The 23,541-nt window shown below is 42.1% G+C and overlaps 2 protein-coding genes across 5 annotated transcripts in view; one reads left to right on the plus strand and one right to left on the minus strand.

Annotated features, from left to right (window-relative positions):
* The first annotated feature begins 30 nt into the window (after positions 1–30).
* Positions 31–3,532, plus strand: marveld3 (MARVEL domain containing 3). Of its 3 annotated transcripts, none has more exons than XM_037096285.1 (4): positions 31–166; positions 1,594–1,839; positions 1,982–2,079; positions 2,654–3,532. In XM_037096285.1, exons 2-4 carry the CDS (start codon positions 1,604–1,606, stop codon positions 3,262–3,264), a joined length of 945 nt encoding a protein of 314 aa, XP_036952180.1. In that variant the 5' UTR covers positions 31–166; positions 1,594–1,603; the 3' UTR covers positions 3,265–3,532. The 3 variants fall into 3 exon arrangements, with proteins under 3 accessions (XP_036952180.1, XP_036952179.1, XP_036952178.1); XM_037096284.1 differs by lacking the exon at positions 31–166 and adding an exon at positions 911–1,218; XM_037096283.1 differs by lacking the exon at positions 31–166 and adding an exon at positions 1,177–1,277.
* Positions 3,533–4,319: 787 nt separating this feature from the next.
* The window catches only part of phlpp2 (PH domain and leucine rich repeat protein phosphatase 2), a 43,388-nt gene continuing 24,166 nt past the window's right edge, over positions 4,320–23,541 (minus strand). For both annotated transcript variants that reach the window (XM_037096278.1, XM_037096277.1), the window contains exons 6-19: positions 22,596–22,750; positions 20,544–20,690; positions 19,239–19,469; positions 17,331–17,533; positions 17,121–17,181; positions 16,148–16,243; positions 15,343–15,498; positions 13,107–13,307; positions 12,608–12,770; positions 12,385–12,515; positions 12,027–12,140; positions 11,485–11,679; positions 11,130–11,361; positions 4,320–10,981 (exon numbers count right to left, since the gene is read on the minus strand). In XM_037096278.1, coding sequence (XP_036952173.1) covers positions 9,695–10,981; positions 11,130–11,361; positions 11,485–11,679; positions 12,027–12,140; positions 12,385–12,515; positions 12,608–12,770; positions 13,107–13,307; positions 15,343–15,498; positions 16,148–16,243; positions 17,121–17,181; positions 17,331–17,533; positions 19,239–19,469; positions 20,544–20,690; positions 22,596–22,750 — 3,372 coding nt within the window. In that variant the 3' untranslated portion in view covers positions 4,320–9,694. The remainder of the gene's footprint in view (positions 10,982–11,129; positions 11,362–11,484; positions 11,680–12,026; positions 12,141–12,384; positions 12,516–12,607; positions 12,771–13,106; positions 13,308–15,342; positions 15,499–16,147; positions 16,244–17,120; positions 17,182–17,330; positions 17,534–19,238; positions 19,470–20,543; positions 20,691–22,595; positions 22,751–23,541) is intronic.

The raw sequence follows: 23,541 nt of genomic DNA on the forward strand, positions 1-23,541 counted from the left end.
TCGAGGAATGACGACAAGCATTTCCGGTGGTGGTCTGCTGAAGGACTTCACAATAAAAGTCAGTTCATCTTCAAATCAAGGATAATCCCCTGACCTGTGACCTCCGGTGTGTAGTCTGAGCAATCAGGATATATTCACGTTATATTCGCTTCTCTCCAAGCGCACAGTGAGTACAACAACTCTGATTTATTCATTTATTTAGTTTTCATATTTAACTAGGAAGGGCAATTTCTGCATCTCATTCTCAGTCATTGTGCAATAGTGTAAATATTTTTTGGAGTTTGTGTTTCTCATTTATATTGTTTATATTGATTCTACTGTTTTTTATTGATGATTTATTTTTGCTATCCCCTTTGTGGCTGTAATTGTGATTAAATTAGCTCAAGATGATTGTCAATAAGAAAATTGCTTTTGGGGCACCTTAAGTATCAAGGCTCTTTAATAGCTGATACTGACATTAGTGTCTCTGAAATTATAGCCAATAAATGCACTCTAGAAATTTCCACACCTCTAATCTTCAGAACTGGATAGCAGTATACACATAGGTAAGTATATGTATATAGTAAAGCAATGCTACAAGCTGGGAACTGTGTTGCAAATAAACAGAGTAGTATGGATATCATTCAAGTAAACTCAATTGCACAATACACTGAATAGGATGAGTATCAACCCGATACAGGTTTTGTGAATAAGCATGACCACGCTTTGAAATCACATTTATTTTGAAATGTTTCTGCGCCTCGGAAATGCTGAAAATAAAGTCGTGAATTTTTTCTGCGAGCTTCACGATTGAAGCGTGACCGCGTGAGCCCTGTGCGTTCACGTCCGGGTTGAGGCATGAATCGCAAAAAATTTGATTTTGCAAGTTTAGCAATACTGAAGCGAACAATCCCCGGTACAGCTTCCGGTTTTATTTAACTGTGGTTCAGCTGTCTGTTTCCTGTCACATGTGGATCAAAGTGACCGTCGATTTCGACGCAGTTTACTGTTTTAGTCTCTCATAAACAATAAGCAATAAAGTGTAGGGTCTGTTAACAGTTCAGTAAAAATAGTGCACATGCACAAGTTTATATCCCCAACACAGTACGATGTTATCAACTGGAGGTAGAAGCCTGTAAAGTTTAGATCGGGGTGAAAATTCACTAATCAGCTCGAGGCTGGTGGGCGTGGCACAGCACAGGTGTGTGATGGGAATTGTCAAACAGGAAGTTGGGAAAGGTAGGCTGTTTTTGTCAGCATACATGAAAATAAGAACAAGTTGTGTTTATTACCGACAGGTAGGAATGAAAATGTCGTAGCTTTGTATTATTTGCTTAGAGCCATCTTTCTTACCGTTACCACAAACTTTGTGTCGTCCACCTCACGACGGAGGGCGTTGTTACGAGTTTTGGGCTTGTTTTTGGTTCCCACGCAGTCCTGTAACCGCGTAAAAATCTGCATTAACCTGCCCTGCTAGCTACTTATGAATTAGGAAACCTTTGTGTTCATCAAACCCTACTCTCTGCCTTACTGTCCACATAGTTACAAGCCAGCTATCCACTTTGTTTGCGAGGGTCTGTCATAGGATTCATTTCCATAATCTCATTTTTGCAGGCAGAGGGAAATGCCAGAGAGGGGAAGACACCATGAGAGGAGCGATGCATACGCCGAGCACAAGAGCAGGAACAGGGACCATCCACACAGTGCAGACCGCACTTCATATGACACCAGAGGCCACAACCAAGAGCCAAGAGACCCGGGCGACAGAGGCCCTGCTGGTGACAGGAGGGCCAAACAAAACAGACAGAGGGACATGACACCTGCTTACAGAGACAACGATCATGAAGGACCCTCAAGACTGTAAGGGACTTTTTGAAACACAAGTCCCTGTTCTCTCTGTCCTGTCATCCACATACACACACACACACGTTTGACCACCTGTGTCAGGGTTATTTATTTATTTTTTATTGTTATGCAAAACATTTTTGTTTTGTCCTTGCAGGTCCAGGGAGACTTCAGTGTATCACTCTGAGGGGGAGTATTATGAGCGGCAACCGAAACAAGCGCTTTACAATCTTAGATACATTTTAACCAGTAGAGGCAAGTATATATTTTTTGGTTGTTTGTCTATTTGTCAGTAATATATTTCATTAAATAGAATTGGTTTGGATGAAATATGTTTCTATTCTATTAATTGTCTCTTCTTTTTAATCACCCACTAAATAAAATCCTTAACTCCACTTTATCTCCAGTTGTTATCTTGACAGAGCACAATTTGCCCTGCATGTGACAATTTATATTATACCATACCACTATTTAATTACTTATTTAAGGGTTGAGTTGGACCAGACAGGGATTTGTTAAGTTTGTATATGCATATTATCACGAGCAGTGCTGCTGACATTTTTCTCATTACTTCTTTAATCAGTTTGCTTGTAAAATGTGTGAAAACAGTGAAAAATCCCCCTCAGACTTTCCCAGGGTCTTAGTTACTTAACTAAAATATTTTGTCTAACCTGGGCATCAGTCCAAAAGCCAAATACATTCTGTTGTTATCATTACACTATTTATATTTATTATCATAATAAATCAGTAATATTTGGTCTTTTGGCCACTCTTGTTTCACTGTTTTACATTGCTCTACATTCGTGTTACTGTCTATCTTGTCTCTCAGGTCTGTGCCAGCTTGGGGAGCTGTTTGTGAATCTCCTGCTTGTTATTTGTGCTGGAGTGCCATACAGCAACAATGGAGGTTACCGTGATCTGGCCAGCCTCGGTGGGATCTACTATTATCACTTTGGGGGAGCGAATGCCTTCGAGGGAGCCGATGCAGACCGGGTGAAGGAGCTGGACCGGCTCTTCCATCAGCTCAAGCGGCCTCCGTATGTCTTCACCATGGCCTGCGGAGGGGTTTTAATGATCTACGCCTGTGCCATGCTCGCCCTGGGCGTCTTCAGAGTGCCTTACCGCTGGCCCCCTGTGCTGCTGGGGGAGGCTCTGCTGAATTTCCTGATCGGCCTGGGCTACATCCCCGCGCTGGCCTTCTACTTTATTAAGCTGCAGGAAACCTACAATAATCCCATCTGTACAGAGAGAGAGGCAATGTACAAGAGCAAAGGGCACAAGGGCTTTGAGTGCCAGATCCACGGTGCAGATATCGCTGGAGGTCTCTTCGGGGTGTTGGGGGTGTTTGTTTTCATCTTCGGTGCCGTGTTAGCTGTCAGAGCTTTCAGGACAGTGCGGGAGCTGAAGAGGCAAAGAGCAAACGAGGACAGCAATTTATAGGATGGCTTTTCTCCTTGACACATTGGATTTGAGTAGAAATCCCTGTGACAAGAACACATTAGGTATTTTTTGATATAAGGGGTTCTTGTGTATTCACTCCTATCAAACCTGTACATTTTTTAATCCACTTTTTAAGCTTTGAACAAGTTTTTATAATTTGCTTTTGTACAATTTTATATCCCAGTTTATATACCTCTGCACTATCTGTTACATTCTTTATAGATACTTGTAGTTTATAATAAATGACTCAACTGGTATTAATTTGTAAATAATTGTTTTATTACTTATTTTTTCATCAATAATTTGGGCTACAAATTACATAGAATCATGAAACAAGTTTGTCTGATTTGACATCTCATTTAAGTTAAAATAATTTGTGTTCCAGACCGAAACTACTGTGCATTCCTCAGATCTCAGCCTCGTCAGACTGAAGCTCAGCTTGTTGATAATTAATCCTGGCAGCTGATCCTGACACAGGGTTGAACATTGTCCCATGACTTCAAGTTTTTCATTTTTGTGTACATTTAAACCAGATAAGTCTTGATGGCTCCTGCATTGGGCTACAGAATCATTTCTTTTTCAAAGTAAAGTATCTGTCTTGTTTCCCTCCTAAAACTCTTAAATCAATTACAGAAAAAAAACATACGTTTTTATTTTAAATTAATCACTGAAGCTTATTTTTCCTGTTACAACAGAGTTCAGGATGTAATTCTGAGCTTCACCAATAGGTGTCAGATGTATTACTCACGGAATTTACTCAAGACTTTCCCTCATGAAGCTAGACTGTGTGTTTTAACAGTGGATATTGTTCTCTGTTCTGATTAATTTTCTTGGCTTTAGTGCATGTAAAACATCTATGGGTTCAAAGTGAGGACATGAATACATTCTTGATAAATGATGGTTCAGGATTTAAAAAATGAATGAAATGATAAAACTGTAACACAAAAACTGTACGCATTATATCTTATACTGACCCAAAAAAGTCATTTTGATGATATTTATTGGCATGAAATCATCATAAAAACTGTGAGCAAATTGGACACTGGACAAAAAAATTCACAGTAAAAAGTTTTATTGCTACTTGGCTTGAAGTTAATTTAAAAACAGCTTGTCTGCTCAAAACTAATGATAGCAGCATCTCAAATAAAATAACGACCATCTTTCACTGTCAGAGTTCAAGGGAGTACAGTTCTGTCTGATACGCAGCAAAAGTGCTCACTGTTAGTCATCTTCCTAAATAATCAATCTTTGAATTATTAAACATAAAACTAAATTTTTAGCAGTAATCTACATGCTAGAATAGAAACCTAAAAATATTAGATATACTCCGTTTTGTACAAATAAATCACGTTTTGTATGTACTCTATGCTTGTATGTAGATTTATATTAAGGGCATGCTTTCCGACATTAAATACAGTTATAGTAGTACCTCAGAATAAAGTACCATAATGTGTGACAGTTTTCTGTAGAGTCCCAATCACTTTAAATTCTGTTAGCGGAGAGGGAAATATAAATTTGCATGAAACAATGAAGTACAAAAATAAATATCGGCTTCTTGGCATCGAGAAAAAAATATTCAAGCATTTCTAGAAAACAATGTACAGAAAGGAACCGTGAGATCAAACAATGGCTACTTTGGTCACATGTTAAAACGACTGGAGCATCTTCAATCAGTTTCATTCACCGTATTCACGCAGGGTATTACAGTCAGTCAGTTATTCACACGGGCATGCATACACTTAGTGTACTTAAGCTTCATTGAACATACGCACACAAACACGGACATTTTGCAAACATAGATGTACAGGGAGCCTGTTAAGATGTGTGGCGAGGACATGACCTCTTACTGTTAATAAGTGAGTCAGCAGTTTAATAAAACACTGACAGTGTAGCCTGCTCAAATGCACATTCCTTCTATTTTGGATTATGAGCATTACACCACCGAAACCCCTCCACTAAAGAATTAAAGGGAATATTTGAGGCCAATGCACTGTACTACTACCCTGTGCCCCCTCAACTTGCATCTGCGCATACAATCGGCATATGTACATGCACACTGATTAGTCTACTGGTACTTTGTGGAGTAAATGTATACTGGACAGGACACTGGGTGAGTATATGGCATCATCCAGGAGATGGACTGGATGACTGAGTGTACGACAGCATACAGAAATTGAACGAGGTGGTGTTGAAGAGCTCTGAATGCAGCAGTGCCATGTCGCCCCCCGTCTGAGTTGAGGCAAACTGGGACCAAACTAACAAAAGTACACCACAAATGAGCCAAAGGAAGCCACGCACACACACACACACACACACACACACACACACACAAAGAAAAGTAATACAAGAGCAATGCAATTTACACACACAATCCCAATTACATACATCATACACACATACATCAGTCAATATTCATATTCAGACACATTGAGAAACATGATTCTTGTAGTTTCAGGTGATGAGAAGTGAAGCTCTGATAAACATGTGGATTATGTACAGTCGACACTTGCATATTTGTATGAGAAAATTCCCAACATCCTGTTCCACTTCTCCTCTCCGGACTTGTCTCGGATGCGTACCAATATTATTCACAATCATAATCTGTTTTATGGCCTCTCATGCTCCTCCTGTGGCAGGTACACGCCCTCCGTTGCTCGTCCATGTTTCGCCGCCATCAGTCCAGATGCTTTGACACCACGCGTGGGTTCTGACAGTGGAGGTCTGGCCACAGTCAGAACCACAGAGAGTCCTGGATGTTTTTGGCATCTCAGACACTGCACAGTCTCGTCAGTAAAGTGACTGGAGAAATAAATGCTTTGCCTCACCATAAAATATAGTTTCCTGTTCCCAACTATTTGAAATCAGTGCCTGTATTCTGACTAAGCATGAAACTTCAGCTCTACTTAGCAATTCATATCTTAGACTACTGTTTTGATTATCTGTCATCATTATGGAGGGATTTCAAATAACGTTTTCAGGAATTACCAGACAGTTAGAAATCAATTGGCACAATGTTTGAACCAACATTTAGATGCTGGATAAAATAATGCACAATATGCATGTACCTCCTCATTTTCTACCAGGAGATGGCCCACTAGTTCATTTTTCTATATAGAGTATTGTTTCATTTAGTGTTAAGCTGTTTGTGGAGCTCATGATGAAAATCTAAATATTAGCCAAGACAATATGTGAGATTCTGGTGTAATTGAAAGCTTTGTATTAAGAAAAGAAATGTTTATCATATTAACAAAAACACCAAAAGTGACTGTTGTAAATTCACTGTCATCATGTGACTTATCAATATCATCATCTCTGTTGGCTATATTGGTGATGTATTGGGCCGAGGGAAGCCAAAAATAATCCCAGCACACTATGTTGATCATATCTCATGTATTAAACTCAAATATAAATGACTCTGAATATCACTATTTTCTATGTACAAAGTGCTTTTATCAGTGTTGACTTGTGTCAAAAGACAAAAACTTGCAAATAATGCGAAACAGATTCAGACTCGCACATTAATTAAGGCTTCATCACACTCATTCCTGTGGAGCGAACAAAGTATGGAGGGGGCTGCTTTAACAACAACACACCCCGAGCTGAAGACCTCTGTCACAAGCAGAACATGAGTGGGATGAAACAAAGGGCTTCTCCTTTCAATAATACTGAGTAGTGTTACTTTAAGGCTGAAAGGGAACACTGAAAAGGTCCAGCTATGTGACAGCTGTGGAATGCAAGAACTGCACCACTTCCAACTTGGAGTGGCAACCGAAAAATATACATCTGATGCAGTAATCACTGACACGAGCAATTACCCAACTTTGGTCTTTCGCATAACCACAGCGGGCTTCAGCAGAACTGCTTTTCTCTTTTGGCACAAGGTGGGGAGGTTCAGGAATGGACAAACTGAGGTTTCCAGGGCTGCATAATATTTACCTGACAATTACAACTACAGTGTTTATTTATTTTATTTTTTTGGCTACTTACTTTCTTATAAATATGATTGATCCTACAAGAATAAGCAAAAAAATAGACTGGGAACAAATGACACTGAAGCTGAAGTGCTGCATGTGTCTCAAGTGTTACTCTGAACCACTGTGTTGCTATTGCAGTGCTTTATACTGCTGCTAATCACTGTGTGATCTGAAGTCTACAGCTTTGCCCTCACGTGTGAGTGAAAAACAGGACTATATTAAATTGTAGCAAGACATCATTTGTCGTTGATGTCCTAAATTTCTGCACGTACCGCGCATCTGCCCCTTAACTCTGTGACATACATAGACTGGATCTTTCAGAAAACAAGAAAACAGGGTCTTCGGTTCTGTTTATAATGGCCAAAAAGGACACCCTGAGGCTGTTCAGGCCTGCTATCAACACACGTCTGGAGTGATTTGATCAAATGTGGACAACTCTAAGAACAGCACATGTTTATGAATGTCTGTTTCAACTAACCATGCAGCCCTTAAGCAATATCCTAAGACTCCCTTACTAATAGCATGATTTCAAGAATTGGTGTGTGAGGAGTAACATTAAAAAAAACGTTGTGAAAAGGATTTGGGAAATTCTAAATCACTGGTGCCTGGTGGCATTAAATAAGACACATCAAGATATTTCTTTCCTTGTTTCAACTGATTTTACCATTTACACCAAATGTATTGAGAACATGACATATTGATGGTAAACATCGGGAAACTAAATAAATCATACTTCTTTGTCATCTGTGGAGTAAGCCTCCAGACTCCCTTAAAGAAATGCTCAATTTTGAAACTTGTTACCTTAGAAACTTATTTGTGAAATGCTGTAATAAATTCTTATCTACTGGGCCTACTTGTTAATTTGGCAAACATTATCCATGAAGATGTTTCCTTCTTTGTGTGAGAAATGTTGTATCCATTTGTTTCAGTTCTTGAGGTGTAAATTTGCATACAGAAAGTGGAAGTGATATCCAACTACAAGAGGTCACTTGAGACGCATGTCGAGACGCAATTAATGCCGGGTGTGAATTGACGGGGCTTGAAGCGGTCCACTTGTGATCGCATCACTCAGGGCGGATAGTGAAACCAAATGTGAACAGCCTCCCTGGAATTCATCTGGACAAGTGGGCAGTGCTATCACAGCTAAAAAAAGGACTTACTAAGACGTAAAAATAACCGAATCTGTCTGTAAAACATGGATGGATGTTTACTAATGTAAACGGTTAGCAGCCTCCAAAATTTGAAAACACTAAAATGTACAATCTTAGTACCAGTGGAGAAATTTCTAAACATACAGTAAAATACTGCATCTATCCTTCATCTCTTACTATAATGAACTTTTGTGCCGCGACTGGTTTGTTCAAATGACTGATATGAAATGATATTCAAAGATCCTGGGGTCTCCAGTCCACTCTCCAGTGATCATAAAACTGGCTAAATTTAAATGAAATGTTTACTTTCCAACGTCATTTTTAAAGGAGATCATTTGATCGAGCACTGTCACAGATTTAACTGATTCTCTACGACACATCTGCTCTGTACAGTTGAATAACTTTGATATTATTATTTGACAGCTATTAAAAATGCATTGCTCTAAAAGCAACGCATTTCGATCTTGGTGTCAGCAGCTCAAGCACAGCGTGTTGTCGGCTGCAAACTGTAAGCATGTACTACACTGTATAGATTTAATTTATTCAGTATAGAAGGTCCTATACATACTCTGTGGGAGTGTTAAAAATAAAACCTGACCGTAATGTTTCTGTAATGCAAATACAGTTATCTTGTCTTCACATCTTCTAGTCCTATGTGCCTTACAAGCATTCATACTGTCTGATTTCTTTTGTAAGACACAGGAAGACTAGGAGAGCAAAAGCTGTGCCAGTGCTGGTCTCAGTGCTGGGGACATCGTCCCTCCTCCAAATCTAACTAACAAGCTCACGTCCCCCCAGCCCGGGTGTAGGGGAGCTCTAGACTGAGTTGTCTGCAGTAGGCACTTTTTCAAGTTTCAGTCACAGGGCTTCTCTCCAGGACCTGAGAGACCACAGAGCCCCTGGAGAGGAGATTTGACCTCGCTGAACACAATCCCGTACACGCCCTCTAGATTGCTTGCTTTCCAAGTAAAGGGAAATGTTGCTGACATGTTTAAACACATGAGGTATCCCATTTCAAGTCAGGATTGTTCTGCTCTATGATAGCCTGCCATCCTTTTCCCCACATCGTGTTATGAAATGGGATCTTGGTCGCCCGTTTCTAGGACACTCAGACCACACACAGAAACCCTCTTACGCCTCTCATTAATGGAGCAGCATCACGTAGTGACTATCAATGTCCCACAGGTTCGTCTGAATGGCAACTTGAGTTGGAATATCTCACATGTATGAGAAAAATCTCCTCTTCTTCTCTGGAATGGCACGGTCACAGAATTGCAGCCACATGGCACTGTGCTCCGCCCCCCTCTAGAGGGCGGTATCGTAGACTTCCTGCTGTAGGATGGGAACTGGGCCAGGACATGGGACCAGGTTGGAGGCAAATGCAGGGGGGTGAGGATGATCCCACACGGGGTCTTTTAAGGAAGGGGGTATGGATGGCAAGGGGGGGACTGAGACCAGAGTGTTCTGGCTCCTTAGCTGCTCCCTTACTTCCTGCTCCAGACTAGGAGGCACAATGAGCTGGTCCTCGGGGTCCTGCTGTGCTGGAGCAGTGAAATAGCCAGACTTCTTCTTCGGAGCCTCCAGGGCCACCTCAATGAGATTATGGCTGTCCTCTGGGGCAACCACAGACCCATTGGACAGCTTCTTCCCAAACAGGCTGGATGTGGACGGAGACTTCTTCAGGTCGGCAATCTCTCTCCCACATACAGCCAGCAGGCAGCCGTTTGTAGCAGAAACCACCACGCTGTTCTGTCTGCGCATTTTGCCATTGGGATAGTCAGAGCCTCGCTTTTCAAGGTCCAAGTCTTTGGGGCTCTCAGGGGCCCCTGACCGTAGCTGGAAAGCACAGCAGTGAATGTCTACCTCGACTTCTAACTTACTGCCATTGGAGATAACACCCTCAAGCGGGGCTTCATCATCGCTGTCCAAGCCGTTGTCAGACTGGTTACTGGAGAACGTGGCACTGGAGGGCTGCCGCTGGAACAGGCCTGGGTGGGTTCCTGCCCCGACTGAGCCTGGCACCATGATCCCACACAGTGTAGTAGCAGGGTGTAGGCTGCAGCGTCTCTCTGGGCGGGACGCAGGACCAGAGGACGGGTGCTCGTCTGAAGCGGTGGACCCGGCCTCGCTGCCCACCTCTGAAGCCGACGTTTCACTGTTGAACTCAGAGACAATGCCGCTGCTGGATGACAGGGTGGCTGGGTCAGTAGGCCCGGGAGCTACGGACACAGGCACCAGGGCTGTAGGGGGACCCCGTGTTTCAGCAGTGGGTACCGGTGGCTCACAGGTGCAGCTGTCCTCACTGATATTTAACGACACCACCACCGCCTCGATGTTGTCCTTGCAACCATAACTCTGGGCGAGTGAACACAGCTTCTTGGCAGCAGCACGAGGATCCCGCATGGTCTGCACAGTGCACACAGCCTCCTGGTAGGAGACCCGTTCAAACAGCGCTCGATTCCCTAGGATCAAGAACTCATCCTGGGAACAGAGAGGCTCGGTGTGCACCCACGGCTTGGGAAGCACCCAGGGAGACAGATATGAGCAGCCCAGCAGGCGAGAGCAGCATGTCACTCCACTCACTTTGTTGTCCTGTAAAACAGAGATGCCATTATAATTGTGGATGAGTGTATAGCGTCATAATACATAGACCTCTGAACGTGAAGACTAGATCAAAAGTTCTACATAATGGCTCAAGTTTAAAAACAATAACCCAACATACAGAGAACCGGTGGATTACCTCGGTAATAATGGCTTTACAGAGCTTCACTCTCTCCATCTCCTCAGTGCAGTTCTCCAAGCTGTAAACCTTAGAGAGAGGTACAGGTCGGCCATCCCGGCACAGCACCGCCTGGCAGGTGCCCACATTGGCCACAGTGAGGCTGAAGTTGCCTCCTGGATCTGAAGGCTCATGGTGAATATAACACAGCAAGGCAGAAGCACCCAGTTTCTGGCCAGCCATACCTAGTTTCCTGTCCCAGAAAACACAAACAAAGCTGCAGACAAATGCTGACCAACTCACTACAAATCTTCATTAAGAGTGTGTTACAAAAGGAGGACATAAGAAAGACTAACATCTAAAAGATCAGTTCTACCTGTGTGAGGTGATGAAGGTGTTGCACATATACACGCTGTCAACACTGGAGTGCTGCAGCTCCTCGCACAGCACATCTCCCATGGTGCACTGCAGCAACCGCGGCACTTCTTCGTTGCGATCTCCGTCAAAGATTCCATAACATGCCTCCACGCTGTCTCCAAAGCGGTCCACAGCCAGCACAGACACACACAACCTGTCCCCAACAATAGACCAGCGTAAGCAAACAGATGAGTGAGTGCCTCTGATACTGTACAGAGGTTAAAATCTTCAGCATGCACCACTGCAGCCTCAGGTCAGGGGAAACAATAAAGGGTTGCAGCTGATGATAAAAGATACAACTGTGTTGTCCCATTTTGTTCGGTTACATTGCAATACACATTTTGAATACCTAAACTAGACTGGTTTACACAATGAGCATTTGTGTTGGAATTTCAACTATTTGTGTACGACAATGAGGATAGAAATACTGTCTGTATTTGTAAATTAAGCTCTTTACAGATAACCAAAATAAAACACACAGAGACACAAATCAGTGCTCACTTGTTCCTTTGGCCGCTCATTTCAGAGTAACCATGGTTCCATGGAGTGGAGGTGCTCAGTGAGTCTCCTGCTGCCGTAGTGGACTTCTGGTCTAATTTCAAGGTGGTGATGTGACTAAAAAAAGGGGAAGAAATGGCAGAAGGCGTTATAAGTGAAGGTATACTAACACCAACAAAAATGAAATATCCACATTTGAATGCCACCACCAGTAGCACATCTATACTATATTCTTAAATGTTTCACATATTCCTTCACATAGAATCTAAAGCCAAGATGTCCGTGCTTATTTTTAATGTCTTACAAATGTCAGCAAGGTGCCTACAACTATTCTAAACTCAGTCTGTGTTTTGTGACTCACCTGAAGAGGTTGAGGGTTTTGTGTTCCAGCATCAGGCTGCTGTTTCCTGTCAGGTCGAGCTCTTGCAGTGTGGCGGGCAGCGAGTCAGGCAGCTGGATCTCAGTCAGCTCATTACAGCTTAGATCTACAAGCTACGAATGTACGGAACACAAATGAGCTGACACGGGCTGAATAAAAATCATACGCAGACAGGTCGGGCAAATAAAACCAGAACAGGTCTGACCTTGATCTCAGGCAGGCTGAGGATCTCTGGGAAGACAGTGATGTGGTTGGAGTGTGCTATGAGGGTATGCAGTCTCTTACAGCTGGACACGGTGGAGGGGATGGTCTTCAGCTTGTTGCCACTTAGATTTAGCTCCTCCAGCTGTTCCAGCTTACTCAGCTTACTAAAGACACACACGAAGAATGTTTGCATTACAAGTATTCTAGGACATACAGCACAGTAAATAGCCTCTTCAATAATGGTTCTTAATTATAGGAATATATTGTCAGAAACGGGCATTATGTTATCGAAGGGCATTACGGAAGGTAGAAACAAATTAACAGAAAATATGCTGAAGCTCAACTGATACAATAAAACACATGATGAGAGAGGATAAAAGGTGAGGCAGTAAACACAGAAACAGTACAGTGAATGAGACAAAACAATAAAACGTGTTCAATGTCAAGGGCACACTATAAAAGTGGAGTTAAAATGCCAGTGATGGGCAAAGATAACACACCTGGCAGGAAAGGAGAGCAACTGGTTGTAGGCGATATGAAGGACCCGCAGGTTCTGGTGTCCAACCAACAGAGCCCCGCAGTTCTCATTCAGGCTGTTCCCCGTCAGGTAGAGCTCCTGGAGTGTGCTGAGGCTCTCCTCTGATAGGCTGCTAGGGGGGATGCTTTCCAGGGCATTGGCTGACACATTTAAGTATTTCAGGCTGTGAGGGAAGACGAATGAAAACAAGAGATGCACTAATTTAAATGTTTGCTGTGTTTCTGCCCACAGTCACAGTCAGGATTGCCTCCAGCGAGCGTATGCTACCAGTGCTGTCTCATTTACAGTGGGTTTGAAGAGGTTGGAAGTAACACATTTAAAATTCTATGGAAGAGTTGCCTGAGCAGAGGCACAATTGTAATGTGTGATATTTATGTCCAAAATACTCATCAGAGTTTATCAGACTCCTTTTTGCCATTGAGCACAAAATAATACAAATAATGCTCAACAATCAAATGCAACTTTCCAGTTTCATAGATATGATGCCATTCCCCTCTCCATGACTTTGACCCAATGCAGCAAATATTTTGGGCCAGAAATCTGATGTGAGCAGATGGAAGTTGGCATCAGCTCTGTGGTCAATATGTGGTAGTTTCAATCAGGGAAAATTGGCAGCTCTAAATTATTACAAAATGTGGGACTGCTGCATCAAAGGTCGAGAGTAATCCAATCTGTGGCTCTTCATTTTTGTTTCTTGTGTTTTTTCTGTCTGTTTCACAATACTGTTTCACTTTGTTTATATTTGGCGGACCCTGCCACCTTTCTAGCTTCAAACTGTGTGCAGTTGACCTTATATTCCTCTGAGAACAACTTGTTTATTCAGTCATGGAGGAAGCGTATTCTCCCAAACTACATAGTTCCCCTTTAAGGTATTATTTAAAGATACTGATGCAAAGGTCTTATTGGTAACACTGTTATGTAAACAAATCATTCAAAAAAACAAAAAGAAAGAGCTTGTAGAAAGATGCTGAATACCAGTATCATTTCTTTCCCTTTTTGTCCAGTCCAAAATATTTTTTTTTGTGGATCTCTGTGTAAGGATTCAGCCAAAACCATGGTATCTTGTTTTTCATTAGCGATCAAGAGTCTTGTGTTGCCAGTTTATGGAGCAAACATAAAAATGGCTGAGTGTACATTAAGCGCTCGCCACCACTCCAGCACCCTGCCCAAGTGCTCTGCAGCAAAACGAAGTGCAGGACCAGTGCGCACATTGGTTCAGCTTCTGCTCTTTGGAATCAGCTGAAAGAGTTCCGGGAGATTTGTTGCTATGAAAACAAGTGACAAAAGATATTGCCACATATCAGCTATCTTTATTACATTACATTACATTATTTTTCTTTGTCCTATAAATCTATTTAAAGTGCTTCATGATTATGACTAAGAGCATGCAAAAATGACAACTCCCGATTTACATATCAGTAAGCAAAAAGTATTTCCAGTTATGATGGTATGACAAAAGTAGTCCATAGCATCTCTCATTGTATTGAAAAGAGTTCACTTGAGCACAGACTGTTAATGGTGCATTGCTCAACATACTGTTGAACCTGCACAGAGAGGACTGACAGTAATTTAAGCCCCAGTGGGTCTTACGTAATTGGTGCTGTTAAGTCATTTTCTGTCATATATTGAACAGTAATAAAGCCCGCCCTTGTGAACCTTGACGGAACCTTGTCACGCTATTGTTTTAAAACGGAGCCAGCCATTATAAAAGTAAAAGGCTGTCGACATCTCACCAGCCTCGGGGCTTTTTAGAACTGACTGTCTGCACGGATATGAATATGTGCCTCTATATCCATAGACATATATGCAACTGCTCCCCCTCGCAAGCTGTGCAGCTCTCAGACAACATATCAGGAAGCCCGTCACGCACAGAGCAGTCGCTGCCATTACGTCTCAGCATTAGAGACGGTAAAGCACATTAGGGCATTTGAACTGCTAATGGGTGTTAAGTGATTTACCACACAGGAAATAGGAGGGCAAATGAAGCTCCAGTTACGGTCTGGAATGCACCATTGATCTTGACCACAATCATCCCCAAAAACTGCCATGAGTTCTGATAGAATGACTCTCTTCCACCAAACAGGGAACACGCTTCAGGTAAACGTTTCAAAGCAGCTGCTAAAAGAATCAAGTAACGGCATCAATAGTCTTGAGTACAGAATGGAAAAGGAAGCAGACAGACGTGTAGAGAGACTCACTTTAAGGCCTTGTAGAACAGACTCTCAGGGAGCTCAGCTAGCTTGTTGTGCTGGAGGTCTAGGGCTTCCAGAGGGATGTGGTCAAGTAGGTCAGGCACTCTCTGCAAACGATTGTTCCCCGCCAGCAGCTTTCTCAAGCTCAAGCTGTTGAGCAGTCTGTCGGAGGCCAGAAGAGACATTAGAGAGCCAGATTAGGACAAGAAAAAAAGAACAGGCCAACAAAGAGGAAAAGAACCAAAGAGCATCGTCTCCCTGCGCAGACTTAACTACTCGTGAAAGGGGAAGGATTGTCAGAAATGGCAACCCATGCTAACTAATCCATCAATGACCTTTTCAGCTTGGCTGCCTAAACAGACCAACACAGCAGCTTTTCATTCTCTCCTGAAACCATCACACAAGTCATGAGAGGGTACAGTGGGGAGAGGAATATTATCTCATTTGCAAAAGCTTTGCTGATGTCTCATTCAAATGCAAATGCCTGTGTTGAGTGTGGAAAGCTGGCAGCGAATGACAGTAAGCACTATAGGACGGCATATTTTACAGCTGCAATCAGAAGACACAGACACTGCGTTGAAAACGTGACTGATTCCAGCTGTTATCTGTGCTTAGTCCTTACCTCGGTTCCACTACCTTGTTAATTCTTAAAATGGATATTGAGGAAAATAATGTGACAAGTCATCTGCTAATTCTGAACAGCATATCCGTGTCTTTATTACAGGCGGAACACAATTCAAATTATGCAACACAAAAGATTACCATTTCAGCAGCAAAGGTTCGGGATTAGTGTCAGAATAAGGTCAGTAACCTGGAAGGAAGCTCAGACAGTAGGTTGTGCGTGAGGTCCAGCATCTCAATTTTTCTGCAGTCACACACCCAGTCCGGAAGGTAATCCAAAAGGTTCCTGTCTCAACACACACACAGTCACACACACGGAAAGACACACACACAGACACACACGCGCACACACGCACACAAACACTCAAACTGAGCAGAGTTGGCATTTTGCCTTGAATAGTACCAATGAGTAAACAGTTTCGAAATCGTAGTGAACAGGAGGTCGAACTGATATCCTCCAGGGTTATTTAAGGATGCGAGTGGTCTCTATCTGCATTATAAATAATAACTTATCAAAATAATTAGCTTCCACCGTCACTACTCGAGATTCAGTGATGTTTCTTACACTGGCAGGTGGGTCAGCAGAATTAACCCCTGACAGACCGTAACGTTTACTGCATAATCAACTCTGCAGCGTGAATAACAAACATAGAGTAAAATGTCTTTTAAGGTCTTCTTAAAATTTTCAGCTCTTGTGCTGAAGAGCCTAAAAGGTAGACAAGCATCCATGGAAGTTTTAGGGTGTCTCTCATTTGTTTAGAATATCTGCCTTGTTGAAAGTTGCTTAGTTCATATCGCAGGTAGGCTTTGAGTTGCCATTCGTCTTTGGCATCATGACAAATAAATCCAAACTGATGATTCTGACTTTTGTGGAATCTGTCCAAACAATTTGTAATCGCTGAAGAAAAAAACTGAAAAAAACAGAGCAAATCACGAGAAGACTTCATTTTGGTCTGGAGACAACCTTCCTGAATGTAGTCGCTAATGTAGTTGTGCATTAACTATCCAATTCACTATTTAAAACCACACCTTTATCAGGCTCTGTGCTTAACTAGATTAATAAACACAAAGATGAGGATACTATTTTAAGACCTCAGAGCTTCTGTTCAAGAATCTGTGAACACGCAGACCCTCGCCACTTCTTATTCCCAGCCAGAACTCACTGTGAAAGGTCCATGTGTGTCAGCTGGTTAGGGACTGGATAGATGTTGACGGTTGTGAGGCCTGTGGGCAGAGAAAAGCAGCAATTAACCGCTAAACATCAGGACCGTCATATGTGCCTTCATAAAATGAATGGGGAGGAGGGCCTGAACCTACAGACAAACAGCCAGTAAGGCAGTAACAGCAGCTAGCTGGCGCTTTGTTTGACTCACGGTTGCTGCTGGCATGAAGCATGCGCAGTGTGAAACCGCTGAGTGTGAGTGTCTCCATCTGGTTGCGCTGGCAGTGCAGAGTCTCCAGGTTACTGATGGAGCTCAGGTCCAGTGAGTCCAAGCAATTGTCACGTAAGTCCAGCTGCGTCACCTGGCTCACCGCCTCTAGGTTATCACTTTTCACCCAGCGCAGCCCGTTCAACCTGCAAGAGATGAAATATCACTGGTTATTACATCTGCTGGAGCAAAGAGGGAAAGTCTTATATGAAGGAAACCTTACAACTAGGACAATTTGTTTGCTCAGAGAGCTTGAAGACAGAAGGTTTTTTTTTTTTTTTTTTGGTTGAACAAATGCTCAGTTGTAATCACACAAAATAGACAGACATGAACCTTATAGATACTTCTACCATAATAATAGGAGTAAACGTGTCCTCAGTAAGTGCAAAAAGATGGTCATTTCCTTGAATTGTTTGGCGGAGCATGGAGAAGAATTAACAAATACAATAGCTCTATAGCTCTATAATATACTCTTTTTGGGCAATCAGTGTGAATTTGTCAGTGATGGATTAAACACATTTCATACAATCTATACAATTCTTATGTTTCATTAAAGACTAAGACACTAGAAAACAAAAAGCATTTAGTGAATGATTAAAAGAGATGACCAATTATGTAGAGTTGGTCTTTAAAGTTAACAAACGGGATGTGTTTTGGAAAATTTGGGGGCCCTACATGAACACAGTGTTGAGTGACTAACTGGGATGAAGGGGACAGTGTCATAATACTGTGTGAGTGATTGAGATGGATGGATGTTGAGGATGCTTACCTGTGTCTACTTTTATTTTCTTTACTTTGTACTGTCTTATTCTTATTGGGTTTTTTTTATATATATATAATTTTCTATTATTTTTCCAATTCTTTTTTATATATGTATCTTTGTATCTTCAGATGTCTGTGTTGTAAATATTAAATGCAAAAAGGCAAAAAGGCAAAAAAAAAAAAAAAAGTGAATTGAAATTCAATTGAAACCTGACAATGTCCTCCGTGATATTGTGTTTGCAGGCTGACACGGTGGGACCACTCGACTGTCACTGCTTTTGATTCACTGGGTACGGCTTCTATTACCTTTATCATCAGACTCATCTATATTTAGCATCTTACCTTTGAAAACAACATCCCGGTGGACAAGAAATGTAGAGAAATTCTGAGTTCATGAGATATCCAGACTCTCCCTGATCCCTTCCATCCTGTTAACAAACAGCAACTCTTCTTTTATGAGAGAGTCGTCAACCCGCTCATCCACAGCGAGATGCACCTTGCCCTTATAAATAAAGATTGCCAAACCACAACTTAGAACCTGAGGTTGAATTATTAGCTGGTGGTGGGTGGAGAAGGGTTTGCTGGTTTAATCATAGTAGAAAAATCAATAAGTCGAGCTTCCTCGTCCCTTATTTACCCACCACAGAGGTCCCCATGTGCGAGACACTTAGCCCCCAGCTGCTCCCGTGGAGCTGCTGAGAGGCCAACAAATGCGTATGACTGTTGCTCGAAGCAGCTCCCAGGTGTAGGTGTGAAACAGGGCAGTGCACAAAAAAAACCAAACATTTGTGCTCAGCAAACCTAGGGCCTATAAATAAATGTTTGATAAGAAGGTGAAGTTCAGACTCGTGCTTGTGTCGGGATGTTTGTTTTTCTGTCAAAGCCAGAGCAAGAATTAAAATACAGAAAAAACTTTATAGATGGCGCAGGTATTTTACTCAACTGCCATCACATTAACTGAATGATCGAGAGTGTTTTGGGGATGGGGGACTTTACATCACATATGACATATTGATCCAACAGAGACAGAAGAGAGGAAAAACACTAAGGACATGAAGAGAGCTGTTTACCCCCTGACCGGCTTCTTACCGCAGGTCGATGTTTTTCAGGTGGCTCATTTTAGCCAGAGTACCTAACTCCAGACTCTCCACTCTGTTCCCAGCCATGGCAAGCTTGTCCACTGCGCTCAATCTCTCCAGCACATCAGGGATGTGAGAGAAGTTGTTGAAGGAGAGCCCCAGGCTGTTGAGCTGAGACAAGCCACCCAGCCCTTCAGGCAGGGAGCTGAGGTGGTTTCCATCCAACGACAGCGTCTGCAGGCTACAAGATGGAGAGGGGGAGACGTCATGTTCTGCTTTCTTTTTCTTAAAAGAGTAGTCTAAATGTTTGCTTGTAGATATAAACCCCCTGTTTACTGGGCAACATCCTACATTAAGCAGGTACACAGGGTGAAAACGGCCTGATTTAGCCTTTTACTCTGATCACTCAACATATTTTTTTTTACAAAACAAATTAAGAAAATCAAAAATTCAATGACCACAAACAGGAAAACATATTTCAGAAAACATATGAACAAGACTGAAAACCTGGTATCACAGAAAGTAAATTATTCTCTTTCTTATTCCTGATTAAATATTGATGTTAAGACTATCAGCTGGAGAAAAGTTTAAAACAGGGAGAAATGTTGCTTTTTCATATCAGTTTCATTTGTATTGCTCCACATCACAAATGACAATTTGCCTCATGGGGCTATACAGACTGTACAGAACAAAACACTCTCTGTTCTCAGCCCTTTGATTTGGATAAGGAAAAGATCCCCAAAAAACCATCAAACTGAAAAAAATGGAACTAAAAAAAAAAACAATGGAAAACTAGGGATCAACAATATGGTTTTATCAGGGATGAAACAATAACAAATATTGTAATCAACAAGACAGACGGCTGATATTTGGAAGTAACTAAGTACAATTCACTCAAGTACTTGTGTACAAAATTGAGGTACATTTATTTGACATTTTTAGTTACTAGTTACTTTGCAGAGGAGAAACTGCATCAGTATTTTGAAAGGTATTTATTTTAGCACAGTCTATACAAATCATAATGACAAATAACAGACGTAACATATTCACTGTAAAACATGTGCAACATAATTAAAAATATGTTTATTTGCCATTTTTTCCACTGTGGCTTGTTTGTGACTACATCAAATGTTTTGTTTTTTATACTCTCATAGATAAGTTACGTTTTTACATGTGACCTAAATACAAATTTGTGCATGACTCTGTGTACTTTTAATGTGCTGCTTAATGATGCATATTGTGACTTCTGCATCCGTGTGTAATGTACTGTATGTACAAATGTACAGCACACTGTATTTGTGACACTTTGTCTCACCTTTGAAGGTTGCCTATCTGTACAGGGACGGTCTGGAGACTATTACAGGAGAGGTTGAGCTCGGTCAGGGTGAGGATCTCACACACACATTCAGGGAACACACCCAGACGGTTGTGACACAAGTTCAGGCTCTTCAGCTGAGAAAACCTGAAGGGAGACAGAACAAACTGTAAAACAGCAGAAACACAACAATCTCATCTTGACATTTACCCCATTAGTTTGCAAAAAATAGTCTGAATGGTCTGAAAGTATCTGCTTGTGTCTCCATCCAGTGTCTGATGTCACTTTATAAGGATCTAGCACTTTTCCAGGACCAGAGAAAGGGTAAATACAAAACTGATGTAAGAAAGAGCAGTGATGAAACAGGAAGATTCACTGAGACAGACCAGCATATTTAGCTGACCTGCTACCGTGGTCCACATTTTCAGTGCACTGTCACGTCTGCAGAGCTATTTGTTGTGCCCCGGGAGAATGCAGCGGACAAGGGACGTGAATAAAAAGAAAGATATATGGTACAACTATCAGCTGAGACTCAACACCATTTGTGGAAATCCAGGGTGAACGCTGTGGAAATTAGATACTGTCGATTCATTCCCCACAAGTTCACTGTGGGAGTCTTGTGCTGTTATTTGTGCTTCGGCCTTGCACCATGTTATTAAGACGGCTTTGAAAGCAGCTGGAAAAAGTCAGTCAGTGGCTCAGCGGGCAGGAAAGGACAGTGTTCACATCGACAAAGTATTCAAATCACCCACACTGGTAGCATAGTGTTACCAGGGTCTACTGGGTCTACTGGGTTTAGATCAGCCGGTCACACATGTGATGAAGACAGTCTGTACTCTACTAATGTGCGTGTGCTCGTTTGTAAAACTGGATGTCTGTATTTGTCTCCGCTGGCTGATATACTGCATGTGTTTGTGTACACATTTGTAATGTATGTCCCACAGACTGGCTATGATGAATGAAATGGCTCCATGCGGTTGCAAAGCCACGTCTTCCATTTTAACGTCACCTCCCTCGCATCCCCTCGGGTCCTGTGAGCGGTGGAGGTGACTGCCATGAGTCACAAAACAGACCATTTCCTTTTTATTCATGCATGCTCCCTCTAAATACACAAACAAAAAGAAGGGCCGACCAAGATGCTTTCATTTAAATCATCTTCTTAGCAAGTAGCCAGTAACAACAGTACACACATCCAGCCAATTTAAAACAGGAACTAAAGGGGTTGAAGATGATTATCGCTTTAATAGCAATGCATCTACCTATTAATTCAGCTTTTCATGATTAACACGCAGGTGGAACCCACAAACCTTGTATAAGAAGTCGAACTTGGCACATTAAACGCATTAACATTAAGAGAATTACAAAAATGTGAAGTATTTCACAGGACACAGGAACAGCTGAGTGGCTGAAAGGTTGGTGATTATATCTGTGAAACATGCTGCACTTTCACTGAAGCACTCGTCAGGAGCTCAAGAGTGCATTGTTACATTATCAGCACAGGAAATGCAATGGTAAATATGCAGGGGCTGAAAAAATTTGCATCATATGTCCTGAGAAATTATTGCTGAAAAGCATGAGATAAGAGAGTGCAAATTAGGAACACTGGTGAGCTGTCACCAAGCAAATTTTAGACTTTTTCAGAAGTGCATTTCGCCACATAAATATAACAGCAATTTAAATTTGTCTCTGTCTCGTGTGTGAGGTCCTAAGGTCCCGCGTCACTTTTACGCAATCAACCAACAAAGCCTCCAAATAAAGGTTTCATTTTCATGAAAAGCAAAATGTGCCACCTCTAAGGTCATATCTTCCAAGCTGGGTCACTCTTCATACTTTCCCTGTTAATGAACCAATGTGTGTGGGATGGGGAGGGTATAAACACTGTAACCTCCATTATTGCCTGAGATTGCGTGCCCATTCTCAAAATCCAGAAAAAGAAAAAAAAAACCTTTGGCCAAACGATATTTCAGCCAAAGGGGCGTGATCCCAGTCTCATGTGTCCGTCTGTTAGCAAATGTTTGTGTGCAACTACTCTGCTTAAGGATGTGCGATTACCTGGGGAGGTTGAGCAGGCCTCCGGGTCCCTGCAGGCTCATGAAGTTGTGTCGCAGGTTGAGATGTGTGATGTCCTGACTGTAAAAGAGATATTCAGGCACCGCTTCTAGGCTGTAGCAGGACAGGTCCACCAGGCTGACTGTCTGAGACACCACCTGCAAAGGCAACACACGCACACATAAAGTTAAGAAAAGAAACTCCAAGTGCTTACAGTGAGTAATAATATTACCTGTTTGCTATGTCAGCATAACATCTTCTATATCACAACATGTGGCTCATAGCAAAACTGAAACTAGACTGTGTGCATGTCCAGTCTTTCCCTGAGCTGCCTGTTGCTGCCGTGCGGTACACACTGCCTTGGGATCAGTCAGTCAGGCATCGAAATCCGCAACACCTCGAGCCTTGCTGTCAACTCCAACCTCACAATACCCAACAGCACAACACCTACAAAACCCAACAGCACAAGCAGAAATGTTTAAGTCCGAGGTATCAAAGATATTTTTTACGTGGGGCATCATCCCATGTTTCCCAGAAAGCTGTAGAAACATTGTGGGTTTGACAATTGCTGGAAACTTTTGGGATAACTCCAGTACACAACAAATGTCTCTCGGAAATGTTACGTGCTATATTTTTAGGTGAGCGGGGACAGTGGACCAAGCCAGCAACTATATTGGCCTCAGATTACGCAAGCAGCCAGCTGCCTTGCCAAGACATTACTTCAGACAGACAATGCCCCAGTTTCCAGCTCATTGAAGTTCATCTTCCAGGGAAGCACAGTTGTCATTAATTAAGAGAGTAAGAGCGTAACTCCTTAATATGAGGCAGCTACAGTCAGGCCATGGCAAACTTGTGTACACCTATTTAACTAATACTAATACATTCCAATAAAACAGATATAAATCCTGCCCTCAGGAGGGTCATAATGTTAGGTCTTTGTTGAAATTGT

This window comes from Acanthopagrus latus, chromosome 4 (genome assembly GCF_904848185.1).
Source record: "Acanthopagrus latus isolate v.2019 chromosome 4, fAcaLat1.1, whole genome shotgun sequence".
In the NCBI taxonomy this organism is placed as follows: Eukaryota; Metazoa; Chordata; class Actinopteri; order Spariformes; family Sparidae; genus Acanthopagrus; species Acanthopagrus latus.

Bases quoted from the DNA above. Each gene is read 5' to 3' on its own strand.
- marveld3 (XM_037096285.1), top strand. From the start codon at position 1,604: ATGCCAGAGAGGGGAAGACACCATGAGAGGAGCGATGCATACGCCGAG. The intron at 1,840-1,981 runs GTAAGGGACTTT...TTGTCCTTGCAG, and splicing joins CATGAAGGACCCTCAAGACT to GTCCAGGGAGACTTCAGTGT. The intron at 2,080-2,653 runs GCAAGTATATAT...CTTGTCTCTCAG, and splicing joins ATACATTTTAACCAGTAGAG to GTCTGTGCCAGCTTGGGGAG.